Consider the following 16721-nt stretch of genomic DNA (forward strand, 5'->3'; position numbering starts at 1 on the left):
TATACCTAAAGACAAATTTTTAGAACATGAAGATCAGAAAGTTAAAACTGGTTTGACTCAAATGAGGCAGTCCTGTGGAGGTACTGCTCTTCTCCCAGCTCCATGAAATGGTACTTGTCCAGCTCACCTTGTCCGGAGGAACACTATATAGCTCTGGCAAAAGTGGGACTCCATTTTTGCCCTTGATGAGGACAGTTTCAAGAGCCTCTCTATATTCTTGAACCTGTAGATAAAGGGAAAAAAAAGTTTATAGAGTGTTCCCTCAGGAACTCAGGGAGTGTTGTAGCCAAAGAGAGTCCTATTGCAAAGGAACATATTCACCTAGTAAAATGGAGAAGAAAGGAAAGTAGCATTTGAGAAATGCTTATTGCAGGCCAGATACTATGCTAGGAGTTTTGCATACTTGAACACATTTATAATTTTTACAACCATCCTAGGAGGTATATGCAGTTAAAACCTTTTTACTGAAAAATGAAAGCTCAAGACATTATGAACTCGTGGAAGATCATGCAGAACGTGTAAGGTTGAGCCTGGATTTGACCTCAAGTCAGCCTGTCTCCACAGGCCTGTTTTGATCCACTATGTACTATTCTAAACATAGCTTCTTGCCTTTACATGTACTGGCTTTTAAAACTGTATTTAAGGGGCGCCTGGGTGGCGCTCAGTCAGTTAAGTGTCCAAGTTCAGCTCAGGTCATGATTTCAGGGTTCTTGAGTTCGAGCCCTGCATTGGGCTCTGTGCAGACAGCTCAGAGCCTGAAGCCTCCTTCAGATTCTCCATCTCCTCTCTCTGTCCCTCCCCCGCTCATGCTCTTTCTCTCAAAAATAAATAAACATTAAAAAAATATTTAAAAACTGTATTTTACCTGCTAAATTTTCTATTATAGTGAAGTTCACATTTTTTTGCTTAATAATTTGTGGTAGATTAGTAATACCTAAAAAGCAAACAAGACAAAACAGACAAAAAAAACCCCATGATAATTTATGGTGGGGAAAAAACAGTTCTAACAGTTGTTTTGCAAACACAAATTTATTCTGATGCATTTGATGTATGAGGGAACAATTTGAGCATAACATAAATTTGACATTTGCTTACACACAATTGCAAGAGTATACACTCAGCTGAACTGAGCTGTGTAAGAATACCCAAAACATACACATGCACACACTTCAGGAGGAAAATAGAACCACGCTCATCCATGTTTCGTGTTACAACTTTCTGTCCAATTTCAGACAACATTCCTTCTACCACTGCATAGTAACTCCTGAGCTGCTCCCTTTTCATGCCCACCCTAGGTACATGACTCTGTGCCTTCCTGTTTAATTTCCTTCCCTTTCTTCACAGTTTATTTTTTAATTATTCTGTCTGTTCTATGTTCTTTTTCTCTTTCTCCTCACTCTCGTGCTATCTTTCTTGTTCTCCTCCGGCACACAGAGTGGTGGGTATGAGAGCCCAGCAGGTCAGCTGGCAGGAACATGGATGCATATGTCCATTAGCAAACCTTAGGTCTTTTACAAGGTACAAGTGTCATATTTATTGTGATATTTATGTATTTCTTAACCTTTCACCATGCACAAAGTTACAATACTGTGTTTATTAGGTTCCTATTGTTTTAAAATATTTTAATGTTTATTTTATTATTTTTAATGTTTTATTTATTTTTGAAAGCAAGAAAGACAGACCGTGAGTGGAGGAGGGGCAGAGAGAAAGGGAGATATAGAAGCTGAAGCAGGCTCCAGGCTCTGAGCTGTCAGCAGAGAGTTTGATGTGGGGCTCAAACCCATGAACTGTGAGATCATGACCTGAGCCGAAGTCAGACACTTAACTGACTGAGCCAGCCAGGCACCCCAGGTTCCTATTGCTTTGTATACATTTCTGACAAACTTTTTAAGTGTTGTGTCCCAACCTCATTTTCCCATGAGCCCTATAGTTTTTATTTCTCAAATATGCAGAGCATGGTGATCTTTAAGAAACATATATGTCTTATTATAGCCGAACTGACCTCCCTTGTTCTTATGGCATATCTTCATCTGTAAAATTAAAAAAAAACTTTAGGGATATTTTCTTCTTGTAAGAAGAACAAAAAACTATATTCATTGTATACAGAGAACCTGAAGAGTCAGTGACTATACTTGGACTACTTAATAGTTACTATGGAAGCCAGACCAAAAAAACGAATAAAAAAGAATCCAGGTCTCTCAACTCTTTTTTCCCCCCCAGAGTCCAAAAAACCTGTGTGCTTTGTAGTTGGTAGGCACGTATAATAAATAAATCTTTCTTTGAGCAAGAAAGGTTTTTGAAATTCTGTGGATTTTCCACAAGTCTGTGGAATTTGAGAAGGAGGGAGAAAAATGGTAGAATCAAAATAGGGTGGGTTATTTCTATTATTGCTTATCTTATTTGCTTTCTCAAAAAGGGATATCCTTTAATTTACTAAAATTTAGAGTAAAACACTTTATGGCCTCTGAAACTTTGGTGTAACCCTATTACTTAAACTCATATTGGCAGTTACAGATTTAAAAAAAGTTAATGTTTATTTTTGAGAGAGACAGAAAGTGAGCAGAGGAGGGGCAGAGAGAGAGGGAGACACAGAATCTGACACAGACTCCAGTCTCTGAGCTCTCAGCATGAGCCTGATGCGGGACTCGAACCCACGAATTGGGAGATCATGATCTGAGCTTATGTTTAACTGACTGAGCCACCCAGGCACCCCTGGCAGTTACAGATTAATATTGGCCAAAGCATTCAAATTACACAGAATTATGTTTTATGTAGCTAAGGATAAGGGACTTACAAATGTGCTGGATTCATGTCCAAGCTTAGACCATGGTCAATTTGTAGAATGCCGAACACTAAACTTACTTGGTTAAATTTCCCAGTCTCACTGTTTTCCAATGATGGTTTCTAAATTACTTTATTCATGTAGCCCCCAAAATGATGATGACCATGTTTTTTGGGGCAAGGACAGGGTATGAACAGGTTGTTGTTTTGGGGTTTTTTTTTGGGGGGGGAGGCTAAAGTCAGAACATCATTTCCAAGATTTAAAAAAAAGACATACAAATCCAAGTACCTCTTATAACTGAGGCAAGTGGACAGGGCTTGTTATTGTGCTCTCTGTATTTATTAAAGGTCAAGTCTGAGCAATGGCAATATTCAGGTCTTTCAACTCTTAACCTAGTGTCCCCAACTGCTAGTCTCTAGAAGACAACTCTGTCTCTTCCCTATTAGGGAAGAATTCCATTTGGTCACAGGGTCAGCACAAACATTAACTGAAAGAAGAAGACATAACAAAAACATTCTGCTGAAAAGCTCTTTCCCCAGCATATTACCTGTTCTGCATTGCCACTAAAGACCCCATCAAGAATAAAGTATGTCCAGAACAGTGGCCATTCACACTCAATGTTTTCAAATAACTTCAGCTCAGATGGTTCATAGTACAGACGATTGGGATCCTGGTAAAAACACAATAAACAAAGTCTATTTTATCACTGCAAATTCAGACACATATCTTTAGTTCAGAGGTATCACAATACAGCCTTGCAGAGTGTGTACACACCCCTCCTCCCTTAGCAAGTACTCTGTGATATGACTTGTAACCCGTAGAACTGGGATAAAAATGACACCATAGGCAAGTATGTGAAGAAGTGATATTAATTCCTAATAAGCATGAGTTTGGTTTTGTATTTGTTAAGTTTGAGGTAGCAGCAGAACGTATAAATAGAAATGTTTCAAAGGACAGCAAGAGAGATGAGGATTTGGGAGTCATCCTCGTACAGGTGACACTTGAAGCACAAATTACAAATGTAGTAGCTACATATAGTGAATAGATGACCTGAGAACGGAATCTTGGTTATGCTCTCATAGTTTGGTGAGGAAAAAACAAAAAGAGAAGAATGAGGATAGTGTAGAACTGTATACATTAAATAGGAAAAGAATTTCATGAAAATGGAGGGGTAGGTAACAGTAATGTACTACAGAGAAGGCAAGTATAATGAGGAGTGGGAAAAGGCTACTGGATTGATCACTTGGGACATTCTGATGGTATTTCAGAGCATAATTTTAATAGATCAGTAGAGATAGAAATCAACAGGACTAAAGAATAAAGTAGAAGAAGGAAAGTAGACCAGAAGAGTTTGAGCTCGACGATTAAAAAAATGTTTACATTCCTAGTGAAGTGCTTCTTATTGACCATTCATTCCCTTTAATAATACTTAACTTTCTCCATTGATAATTCCAAGGATAATTTTTGACAGGTGGAGCAAAAGCAAGTTAACTTTTCAAGATCAGGTACTGTTTAGAGCCAACCAACCACAAAAAGGTGGAAAGGGGAAAAAGTGCTATTGAAGAAAAGATTTTTCCCTTTGTAACTATTAAATATTTGTGAGGAAGATACTTTGAGACTATTCAAATATTCTGTTTCTGCTTAAACTTTCACCCACTGATTTAAGTGTCTGTCAGTAGCTCTTTCCTGAAACTAACCAGCTGCAAGAGGTGGAAGAACTACACCTTCCTCTATTTTTTTTTTAATTTTTTTTAATGTTTATTTATTTTTGAGACAGAGAGAGAGCATGAATGGGGGAGGGGCAGAGAGAGAGGGAGACACAGAATCGGAACCAGGCTCCAGGCTCTGAGCCATCAGCCCAGAGCCTAACACGGGGCTTGGGGCTTGAACTCACGAACCGTGAGATCGTGACCTGAGCTGAAGTCGGATGCTTAACCGACTGAGCCACCCAGGCGCCCCAACCTTCCTCTATTTTATTTAATCCATAAGGGCTCACAAATAGAACGTGGCAACTAAGCCCAACAAAGGTAGGAAACATTAGTTACTGTAACCTATTTAGTGATTATTTTATTTTATATATGTTTCTTTTAATTTTTTTTAACGTTTATTTATTTTTGAGACAGAGAGAGACAGAGCATGAACGGGGGAGGAGCAGAGAGAGAGGGAGACACAGAATTGGAAGCAGGCTCCAGGCTCTGAGCCATCAGCCCAGAGCCCGACGCGGGGCTTGAACTCACGGACGGGGAGATCGTGACCTGAGCTGAAGTCGGCCGATTAACCGACTGAGCCACCCAGGCGCCCCTATTTTATATATGTTTTTAAAGTGTATTTATTTTGAGAGGCACAGACAGGACAAGTGGGGGAGGGGAAGAGAGTAAGGGACAGAGAGAATCCCAAGCAGGCTCTGCGCTGCCAGTGCAGAGTGTGATGCGGGGCTCAAACTCATGAACCTGTGAGATCATGACCTCAGCTGAAACCAAGAGTCAGATGCTTAAGCAACTCAGCTACCCAGGTGCCCCTTTAGTGATTATTTTAAGTACCACTAGTGAGTTAAATATTATCTGAATGAGACTGCAAACAGTACTGACCATGCTACCTTGGACTCATTTTGGGGGAAAAGAAACCCACCTCTTTGGGAGTTTTATATCCATCTCGTAGAAAGCGACAGCAACCATAACGACCCTGGAAACCCAAAGAAAAGAAACAGTGGAAGCATGCACATTGGTATAGCCATACAGTCCATCAAATACAGCCTTTGCAAGAGCTACATGTGCCAATCTATCACCAATACAGATACAGTATTTAAAAAACAATAAAATATAATCTAAAAAAACCTTTGATACTAGCCCAGTAGCAGAAACTGATTTTAGAAATCAATGTGTGTTCAAGTGAGGGCTAAGTTACAGGCTCTTCTCTAAAGCAGAGTTTCTAATAACTCTTTCATCACTTTCCACCATAGGATAAATCTGTAACAGCCCAATTACTATGTGGGCTGTTCACACAGCTCATAAGAGATGAGAGGCTCAAAAAAAAGACAACAGGGGCGCCTGGGTGGCTCAGTCGGTTAAGCATCCGACTTCGGCTCAGGTCATGATCTCACAGTCTGTGGGTTCAAGCCCCGCATCGGGCTCTGTGCTGACAGCTCAGAGCCTGGAGCCTGCTTCCGATTCTGTGTCTCCCTCTCTCTCTGTCCCTCCCCTGCTCATGCTCTGTCTCTCTCTGTCGCAAAAATAAAATAAAAAACATTAAAAAAAAATTAAAAAAAAAGACAACATATTTTTAAAATTTTGATAATTTGAGACTTAGACAAGAGTTGCAAAAACAGTACAGAGAGTCACCACTACCCTTCAATCACTGTCTGTTTATATTAACTTCTTACATAACCACAGAACATGAATAAAAACTAAAAAATTAACCTTGGCACAAGACTATTAACCAAAGTACAGAACTTATTTGGACTTTGCCAGTTTTTCCTTCTTTCTTTTTAAATATTTGTTTTAGAGAGAGAGAGTGAGTGCACAAGCGAGCAATGGGCAGAGAGAGAGAGAGAGAGAGAGAGAGGGAGACACAGAATCTGAAGCAGGCTCAAGGCTCTGTGCTGACAGCTCAGAACCCACGATCTGCAAGATCATGATCTGAGCCGAACTCGGACGCTTAACTGACTGAGCCACCCAGGCGTCCTGCCAGTTTTTCCACTAACGGCTTTGTTTTTTCTTGTTCCAATATCCATTTTAGGATCCCATTCCATTTAGTTGTCATGTCTCATTAGTCTCTTCCAGTCTGTGATAGTTCCTCAGTCTTTCCTTGTCTTTCATCACCTTGACAGTTTTAAAGAGCTCATCAGGTATTTTGTAGAATGGCCCTCAATTTGGTTTTGTCTGATGTTTTCCCATGACTGAGATTACGCGTTATTTGCATGGATACCACACTGGCGTTGTGCACTTCTCAGTGCACTGTATCTGGGGCCACATGATGTCAATATGCTTTATTACTGGTGGTGTTAACCCTGATCATTTGGTTAAATCGCTGACTCAAGGCTCCCAAGAGAATTAATTTCTCTTTAAAGTCAAAGCCTTAAAGAAAAGAAGAGCACATATGGACATACCTGAAGCTTGGTGATGATTTCTTGCTTTGTAAGCTCTACCAACCGGCTATCTTCTACTGCAAAGGCTGGGAACGAAATAACTGAAAGTAGACTAGCATCTACCTCTTTGGATGTTGAAGCCCGGGGGAGTAGTGAATTAAGGATAGACTAAAAAGAAAGAAAGAAGTCAAATGTAGCACATTAGTAGTTAAGTTGGGATTATAAAACTAACAGCTTTAATTTCAAAAGATTTATGTGGAAGAGGATCATTCAGGAGAAAACCCAAAGATTTTTCAATAATAATGATTCAATTATATTCAATATTGAATTCAATGATAATTCAATAATAATTTCTAAGTGAGAGCTTAGAAAACTAGTTATTTGTGTAAATTATCCATTGTCTTAACACTGTTCTCAATGCTTCCCAAACCTGGATCTTAAGCAGCTACTAATGGATGAAGAATACACTAACATCATCTTGCCCATAGTCCCCTTGCTCCATTGGCCATTTAAGGGTAAAGACAAGAGAAAATGTAGCTGCTGAGAAGCAAGATGTGGAAGGCTCAGCTCCTCCACTGCTGACATTTATCTTTTCCAAGGAAAATTTCACATTTTAAAATTAGAAGATGAGTTTATATTTATTATGGGCATCCAATCAGAGTTTGAAGGCAAGGAGAAGGTCATCTTGCCAATGAGAAGAATGTTAATCTTTCAATACAGAGAGTAACCCTAAACAAAACTGAAGATACATATTTTTGCCACTTAAACAGTCTAATCTCCAAACATCTCAGCCCAGAGCCAACTGGGGACAAAAGAATATTTCAAAGCCACTATCAAGAAGAACACTCAAAATCACTCACCTCTTGTTCTCTTGGCATATTTAGAAAAGGAGATATTCACGAGTAGAGCCCATAGACCCTTGATATGACAACAGTGGAGAATTCTGCACAGTATGGTGGGATCCCTTTATAACCATGGATGAGAGAACAGGACTGTGATCTATGTTATAGTTCATGCTATATCAGGCTTATCTCAGTATAGGAAGTTTGGATAAGACATTTTTGGCCCATGATAATAAATCAGATTATGTACTCTCAGGTCTTCTTATTCTAAAAGCCATGCTAATTCTGAGTCTGGGTAAGAATAAAATTTTCTATAATGTGATCCATTATTCTCTTACCTGGCAGTGTTGTACTTCATCAGCCAGGACATGGATAACTGATTGGGGCCCACCTTTCACACCAAATAGGTCCAGTTCATCTAATGCTTCCAGGGCTGCCTGTGAAGGGCAAAGAAAGAAAGACCATTTTTAGCAAGAGATATATTCTTCTCCCTGTACCCCAGTATCATATCAGTGCATATGAAGTCATTTTGAATATGCTCAGCAGAACAGAAAAAACAATGTAGCATTTTTTATTCCCAGGGGCCTCTGAGTTTTTCTTTACCTCCCATATTGTTCCAGAGACAGTTAAGATGGAGGTTGTAAACTTCTTTTCATGATAAAAACCCTCAACAAATTCAATATGGAAGAAACATACCTGAACATAATAAAGGCCATAAACAACAAACCCCACAGCTAACACTTGCTGTGATGAGCACTGGGTGATGTATGGAAGTGTTGAATCACTATTTTGTACACCAGAAACTAATATTACACTGTATGTTAACTAACTGGAATTCAAATAAAAACAAAAAAAAAACAGTGAAAAATTGAAAGCTTTTCCTCTAAGATCAGGAGAAAGACAAGGATGCCGACTCTCACCACTCTTATTCAACATAATATTGGAAAATCCTAGCTAGAGCAATTAGGCAAGACAAAGAAAATACATCCAAATTGGAAATAAGTGGCAAAACTGTCATTATATGAAGATGATATAATCTTATATATAGAAAATTGTAAACCTAACCCCAAACTGTTGGAACCAATCAGTGAATTCAGTAAAATTACATGATATAAAATTAACATACATTAATTGTCTGTACATTAATGACAAAAAATCATCTGGAAAAAGAAATAAAGAAAACTATCCCATTCACAATAGCATCAAAAGCAATAAAATACTTAAGGATAAATTTAACCAAGTACAATGAAAACTACAATACTTTGATGTAAGAAATTAAAGACACAAACAAATGGAAATATATTTCATGTTCAATGGATTAGAAGGAATAATATCATTAAAATGTCCTTACTACCAAAAGCCATCTATAGATATGATGCAATCCCTATCAAAATTCCAATGGCATTTGTCACAGAAATACAAAAACAATCCTAAAATTTGTATGGAACCACAAGACACCAAATAGCCAAAGCAATCATGAGAAAGAAGAACAAAGCTGGAGGCATTCATGCATCCTGATTTCAAACCATACTACAAAGCTATAATAATTAAAATATTATGGTGTGGGCATTAAAATAGACAAATAGACCAATGGAACAGAATAAAAGCCAGAAATAACCCTGCATTTACAGTCACTTAATATTTGACAAGGGAGCCAGGAACAGTCAATGCAGAAAGAATAGTCTCTTCAACAAATGGTGCTGGGAAAACTAGATAACTACATGCAGAAGAATGAAATTGGATCCCTACCTTATACCCTCACAAAAATTAACTTAAAATGGACTAAACATAAGACCTGATACCATAAAAATTCTAGAAGAAAACATAGGAGAAAAACGTCTTTACACTGTCTTTGGCAATGATTTTTTTTGGATATGACACCAAAAGCACAAGCAACAAAAGCAAAGATCAACAAGTGGTATTACATCAAACTAAAAAGTTTCTGCACAGAAAAAGATACAATTAAAACAATGAACAGGCAACCTATGGAATAGGAGAAAATATTTACACACTGCATATCTGATAAGAGGTTAATATCCAAACTATGTAAAGAACTCATACAATTAAATAATAAACAATTAAAAAATGAGCAGAGGAATTGAATATACATTTTTTCCAAAGAAGACATATGAACGGCCAATGGATACAAGAAAAAATGTCCAAAGTCATTAATTAACAGGGAAACGCAAATCAAAACCACAACACAATATCACTTCACACCTGTAAGAATGGCTATTATCGGGGCGCCTGCGTGACTCGGTTAAGCAAACAACTCTTGATTTCGGCTCTGGTCGTGATCTCGTGGTTCATGGGTTTGAGCCCTGCATCAGGCTCATGAGGACAGTGCAGAGCCTGTTTGGGATTAATTCTCTCTCTCCTCCCCCCCCCCCTCAAAATAAATAAATAAACTTAAAAGAATGGCTATTATCTAAAAGACAAGTGGTAACAACTTTTGGCGCCAGAATGTGGAGAGACGGGAAACCTTGTACACTCTTGGATGGAATGCAAATTGGTTCTGTCACTATAGAAAACACTATGGGGGTCCCACAAAAACTTAAAATAGGACTATCATATGATCAACCCAGCAATTCCACTCTTGGGTATATATTCAAAAGAAATGAAAAGAGGATATCAAAGGGATATATGTACCCCCATGTTTATTGCAACATTATTCACAAAAGTCAATATATGGAAACACTAAGTGTCTGTCAACAGGTGAATGGGTAAAGAAGACGTGATACACATACACATACATACACACACACACACACACACATGCAATGGAATATTATTCAGCTATGAGAATGAAGGAAATCCTGCCTTTTTGTGACAATAGAGATGGACCTTGAGGGCATTATGTTAAGTGAGATAAGGTAGAGAGAGAAAAACAAATACTGTATTATATCACTTATATGTGGAACTTAAAAAGCCAAACTCCAAAAAACAGAGTAAAATGGTGGTTACCAGGGGCTGGGGGATGGAGGAATTGAGGAGATGTTGTTTAAAGGTACAAACTTGCAACCAGTAGATAAATAAGTTCTGGAGATCTAATGCACAGCATAGTGATTATAGACAACAATACTGTATTATCTAAGATTAAATATTAATTGTTCCTATCACAAAAAAGAAATGATAATTATATGATGTGATAGAGGTGTTACCTAACTCTTTGGTGGTAATCATATTATAATAAAAACGTATCAAATCAATATGTTGTGTACTTAAAACTTGGACAATGTTATACGTCAATTACATCTCAATAAAAATGCATTTAAAAAAGATATGACATAAGATAAAGTTACAGGATTATCAAGTCAAGCATCACACTTTAAAAATAATTTGAACATGGCACAGATGTATTTGTAGTAAACCACTAGTGTGATACCAGTACATAAGAAATACCACAAGTTGTCTGGATGTAAGATACTAAAATACAATAGCCATTAGGTATTGGCGCATCACTGAGTTTCCACAGAGAAGTGAATAGCCTAAAAAGACACTATGATTGACTTAAAGATGAAAGTTACTAGTCACCAAGGCCAAAGATGAGTTTCCATGTTTTTTTAAAAAATAGAATTTACTTATTAATTTCTTGCTTTTCTTGATTATAAAAGTATACCATACTTGTTATAGAATATTTTGAAAACATAAAAAGTATGGAGAAGGCAAAAAAGTCACCCAAAATAATGCTAATATTTTCAGTATGTTCCCTATTAGTTTTCTCTATGCAAATCTTTCTATAGTTGAGATCATGTTTCATATAAAATTTGGTTAGGATACTACAGCATAAATGTTTCTCCATATTATGAAAATTCTTTATTTCAACATAATATTCTCTCATATTTATTTAACCATTTAACAACTGTTGGGAATTTAGGTTGACTTTATTGTGTGCTTTTAATTGTGTTTTATTTTTTAGGTTCCACATATAAGTGAAGTCATATGCTATTTGTCTTTCTCTGTCTGGTTTATTTCACTTAGTATAATACCCTCTACATCCATCCATATTGTCATGAATGGCAAGATTTCACTTTTTCCTATGGCTAAGTAATACTGCATTTTGTATGTGCGCATGTGTATATGTATCTCATCTTTATCCATTCCTCTATAGATGGACACTTAGGTTGTTTCCATATCCTGGCTATTGTAAATAACACTGAAAAAAGATACATATATCTTTTAAAAGTCAAACCGTGTCTTTTGGCAGGAGAAACTTAAATTAGGTCATGTGTATTTATCATTATAATATGTGTGATCCTATTCCTGCTATCCTATTTTATGCCTTCTTGCTGTCTCCAATAATAAGAGCTGAAATTAAGGCAGGAGCAGAGGGAAGGAAAAGATGGAGTCAAGTGGAAAGGCAGTGATGATGATGTTGATGATGATGATGATGATGATGATGATGATGATGATGATGATATGTGGGATGCAGGAGAGTGAGGAGGGTTCAGAATTGACAGATGGTTCCCTGATATCGAGTTGTGTCAACTGGTGTATGGAAGGGCAAGTCCTCTTTTTGTTTTTGTAATGATAGAGAAGATGAATTTAGTTTAAGATATGTTCTCTGAGGTCTCTGTGGTATATATAATTAGAGATATGCTACAAAAGCAGTTGGATATATAAATCCAGAGATTATGAAAGAAATCTTACCTACATGTCCATAGTTCTATGGGAGAATCTGAATTTACCTGTGTTTTAAAAGAAAAATTTGGAGGCACCTAGATGGCTTAGTTAAGCATCCAACTCTTTATTTCAGCTCAGGTCATGATCTCATGGTTTGTAAGTTCAAGACCTGCATAGGGCTCTGTGCTGACAGTGCAGAGTCTGTTTGGGATTCTCTCTCTTCCTCTCTCTCTCTGCCCTTCCTCCACTCATGCTCTTTCTCTCTTTCAAACTAAATAAATAAACTTTAAAAAAAAGAACAATTTGATGATGGTCCAAATTCACATTAAACCTTCATCTACGGCAAAGGTGTATGTCCTTTCTCCACACTTGGTATAAACAAAGCAAGAAAAATTACCTTTGCCATTCCAACTGAACTGGCATTCAATTCTGAGATCCCTTGGTTTGTCTTGTCTCCACGTTCCCATATCCCGAAGTCCTAGCATAAAATAATCAACATACCATTAGCAAGTCATTACTACTAAATGCTTACTAGACACATAACCCTTGAATAAAAAGCACACATAGTAGCTAATCTGCCATACATGTGTGTACCCACAATGCTTATTAAGGAGATACCAATGAGTTGGGCTGCCCCCTAGCTATTTTCCTAGTAGCTTTAAATTCTATTGGGATCTCCGAGACGTTGGAAGACTCCTCAACAGTTGATCAGGTCAAGAACTATAACTCAGTTCATGTAGAGAAGTGCTTCTCAAAACTTTTCATCAAAGCAGATAGAGGGGTTCTAAAAGATGGAGCTTAAACAGTACCCCAGTGTTCTATCTTTATTATCTATTCTAATTTTACTCTCTATTGTCACTGACAATGTACCATGCACTAACCTATGCACTTTACACTGCTACCTTACTTAATCTTTATATTTTATAGATGATGAAACTGAGGTGCAAAGAGAAGTTGTGACTCACCCAAGGTCACACAGTGACAGAGCTAGGATTAGAGTCCAAGTACTCTCGAAGTGTAAATTCTTAACCATAGCTTTATATGACCCCTTGATAATGCAAAGATAACATGTAAAATTACTTTTTAAAAACTTTTTTATTTGAAAAAACTTCAGAGTTACAGAGAAGTTACAAAAACAGTACAGTGAGTTTTCATAGACCTTTCACTCAACTTCCCCTAATGTTAACACCTGACATAACCATAATACAATGGTCAAAGCTAAAAAATAAACATTTGTACAATTCTAGTAACCAAATTATGGACTTTGTTAGGATTTCACCAGTTTTTCCACTAATAGAATTTTATGTTCCCAGATCCAATCCAGAATACCATGCTGCATTTGTCATGCCTCCTTGGTCTCTTCTAATCAGTTACGACTTCTCAAGTCTTATCTTTCATGACTGTTACACATTCTGAAGACCAGTGGTCAGACATTTTTATAGATTTCCCTCAATTTAGGTTCACCTGATGCCTTCTCTTGATTATATTAAGACTATGCATTTTTGTCAGGAATACTACAGACGTTATGCTGTGTTCTCACTGCATCACATCAAGGAGTATACGATGTTGCTATGGCTTATTGTGGTCATGTTTACCTTCATCACATGGTTAAGGTGGTGTCTGCAGGGTTTCTCCATGCTGCTGTTACTATTCTCTCCCTTGTGATTAATAAATATCTTGAGAAAGATACTTTACAACTGTGCAAATATCCTGTTTCTCCTCAAATATCTACCCGCTAATTTAGCATCCATTGGTGAAACTTGTCTGCAACAATTATTACAGTGGTATTTCAATGGTGGTATCTTAGTTCTTTTATTACCTCTACAGCCATTAACTGCAATTCTTCTCTAAGGAAGAGCTGTCCTTTCTCCCTCATTTATTTATGTTAGTATGAATTTATAAATATTTAGGTTATTCTCTGGGTTATAATAAAACATTATCATTATTTGTTTTGTTGTTCAAATTGTTCCAGCTTTACCCATTGGGAGTTCTTCTGGGTTGGCGCCTGTGCCCTTTTGACATGTCCCGTTCTTTTTGAACACTTCCTCACTTTCTGTCACTATAAGATACTGCAGTTTCATCCTGTGTTTTCCTCACCCCAGCCCTGGAATCAACTGCTTCTATAAGGAGTCTTGCTTTGCTTTATTACAGAATGAGCAGTTACAATACAGAAGGCACTGGTGCTCATTGTCACTGTGGTGCCACTGCTTCTAGGCCCTCTCATTGAATAGAACTTGGAAATACTCATGTGTAAACATGCATGTGCGCACACACACACACACACACCTATACTTGTTTCTATATTTACCTTAAATGATTTTTATATCAAATCTCTGAGTTAAAGTGAAGCTTCCATAGGTGAGCCATATTTATCCCATGGCTAGCCTCACTTGTCCAGAAACCCCGCTCTACCCTAATTTGTGCAGCAAAGATTAGAGTAGGAGAAGGCACACATATCATTAATTCTGCTGTACCCCCTCGCTGCAATTGAGAGGCCAGACAGCCCTAACTTGTACCCTGAACCATAGCACACCTATGGTATCAGAAGGCAAAGGAATCAGTCAACAAATAATATCTGCTTGCATCAAATATGTCTATGTTAAACTTCTCTTTCTGGCAAATATGGAGTTACAGGTCACAGATTTACCCTCCCACCTAAAACAGCTAAAAACCAACTAAACAAATTAAACATTTTAGATGACTAAAATACCTGGACTACTTATGACAGCCATTTTCAATACAATGAACATTATGCAGTGAAGAACAGTGATCCCTGAGAGAGGAGATGTTAAATATGTCATGATTTAATATAAACTTATCTCTCATGGTAGTCATAAGAAAAAGGAACTATTTTTTGTATAGTAAACACAGAAGCAATGTCTACAGATAATATTAAACATATGACCAAATTTTATTTCTAAGTAGCTAACTGACCCATTATATTCGCTAGCCATCTTGCTTCTGGTTTTTAGACTACAGATCATTAAAATAAGACTACAATTTAGTCCCAGGTCCCCAAATATATAATGTGAGATATTACAGAAAGGATATGGATTATTGAAAGGAACAGATGCATAGTATCTTGACCCTCTTGCTTCTGTAACTCCCTTGGAAAGGAGGCAAACAGAGGACAACAGAGCTTAGTAAAGAAAAAGGCTGAAGGCAATTTCTGCTGGAAGCCTTACAGATTGGTTCACTACGAGGTGCAGCATTAAGAGAAAGAATAGGTTGTCTAGTATTTTTAAAAACATCATATGTTTAGGGGCGCCTGGGTGGCTCAGTTGGCTAAGCATCAACTCTTGGTTTTGGCTTAGGTCATGATCTCATGGTTTGTGAGTTCAAGCCTGGTATCGGGCTCTGCGCTGACAGCTTGGAGCCTGCTTAGGATTCTCTCTCTCTTCCTCTCTCTCTGCCCCTCGCCTGCATGTGTGCTCTCTCTCCAAAAACAAATAAATTTAATAAAAAAATTGAACAAAAACGTATGTTTAAAATTAATTCTAAAATGAGTACTTACAGCAGTTTTATATGCAGCTTCAATGTAAAATACAAGGTTCTGTATGAAATTGACTTCATCTAGGCTGTGGATGATATGAAGTCCTGAGGAAAAAGAAAGTAAGGATATAGAGCTGGTTAATTATCACTATAGGCTTATAGGCTGCCACAGTAACTGACTGATCCCATTACTCTCAAGTAATCTTATTCCTGCTTTTGGAACAATGAGACACTTTAATTCCTAAACCATAAAAACAACACCACAAATCAGACCTAGGCTAGTCTTTGAATAAGTGAGATATCAGCGTATTATAACATGGAAGAATTTGAACTGTTATTTGTAGGTTTGGATATAAAGTCTCAGATTCCTAATTCTATATGTCATTAATTTATAATGTGCTTTAAGGTATCAGGAAAAAAATATTTCAAAAAGAGTTAGAGGGAGTATAAATACTAAGCAAGAAGTAGACAAAGATTATGATCTCAAGGAAACCTTAAAACTATATTTTTTAGAGTACAAAATGATGATTATTCTAAGTGTAAACAATACAAAGATAGTTATAGCTAACAAATTGCAGTGTTTTGCATGAATTATCCTTTTAATTTTCACATTTTCTCCATGAGGTACCTCAATTTTCTCCATGAGGCTTAGAGAGACTATTTTCCTCAGACCATTTTTAAATTTTTTTTTAACTTTTATTTATTTATGAGAGACAGAGAGAGACAGAGCATGAATGGGGGAGGAGCAGAGAGAGAGGGAGACACAGAATCTGAAGCAGGTTCCAGGCTGTGAGCTGTCAGCACAGAACCTGACACAGGGCTCGAACCCATGAACTGCAAGATCATGACCTGAGCCAAAGTCAGACACCTGACTGAGCCACCCAGGCACCCCTGCCTC

At 37.4% G+C, this 16721-nt stretch overlaps 1 protein-coding gene across 6 annotated transcripts in view; it reads right to left on the reverse strand.

The window, feature by feature from the left end:
- PHKA1 (phosphorylase kinase regulatory subunit alpha 1) overlaps positions 1–16721 on the reverse strand; it is a 158221-nt gene that overhangs the window by 118269 nt on the left and 23231 nt on the right. For all 6 annotated transcript variants that reach the window (XM_058714154.1, XM_058714157.1, XM_058714153.1 and 3 more), the window contains exons 5-11: positions 15846–15928; positions 12729–12809; positions 8047–8145; positions 6888–7034; positions 5411–5464; positions 3330–3452; positions 128–223 (exon numbers count right to left, since the gene is read on the reverse strand). In XM_058714154.1, the coding sequence (XP_058570137.1) occupies positions 128–223; positions 3330–3452; positions 5411–5464; positions 6888–7034; positions 8047–8145; positions 12729–12809; positions 15846–15928 (683 nt within the window). The remainder of the gene's footprint in view (positions 1–127; positions 224–3329; positions 3453–5410; positions 5465–6887; positions 7035–8046; positions 8146–12728; positions 12810–15845; positions 15929–16721) is intronic.

This window comes from Neofelis nebulosa, chromosome X, assembly GCF_028018385.1.
Source record: "Neofelis nebulosa isolate mNeoNeb1 chromosome X, mNeoNeb1.pri, whole genome shotgun sequence".
Taxonomy (NCBI): Eukaryota; Metazoa; Chordata; class Mammalia; order Carnivora; family Felidae; genus Neofelis; species Neofelis nebulosa.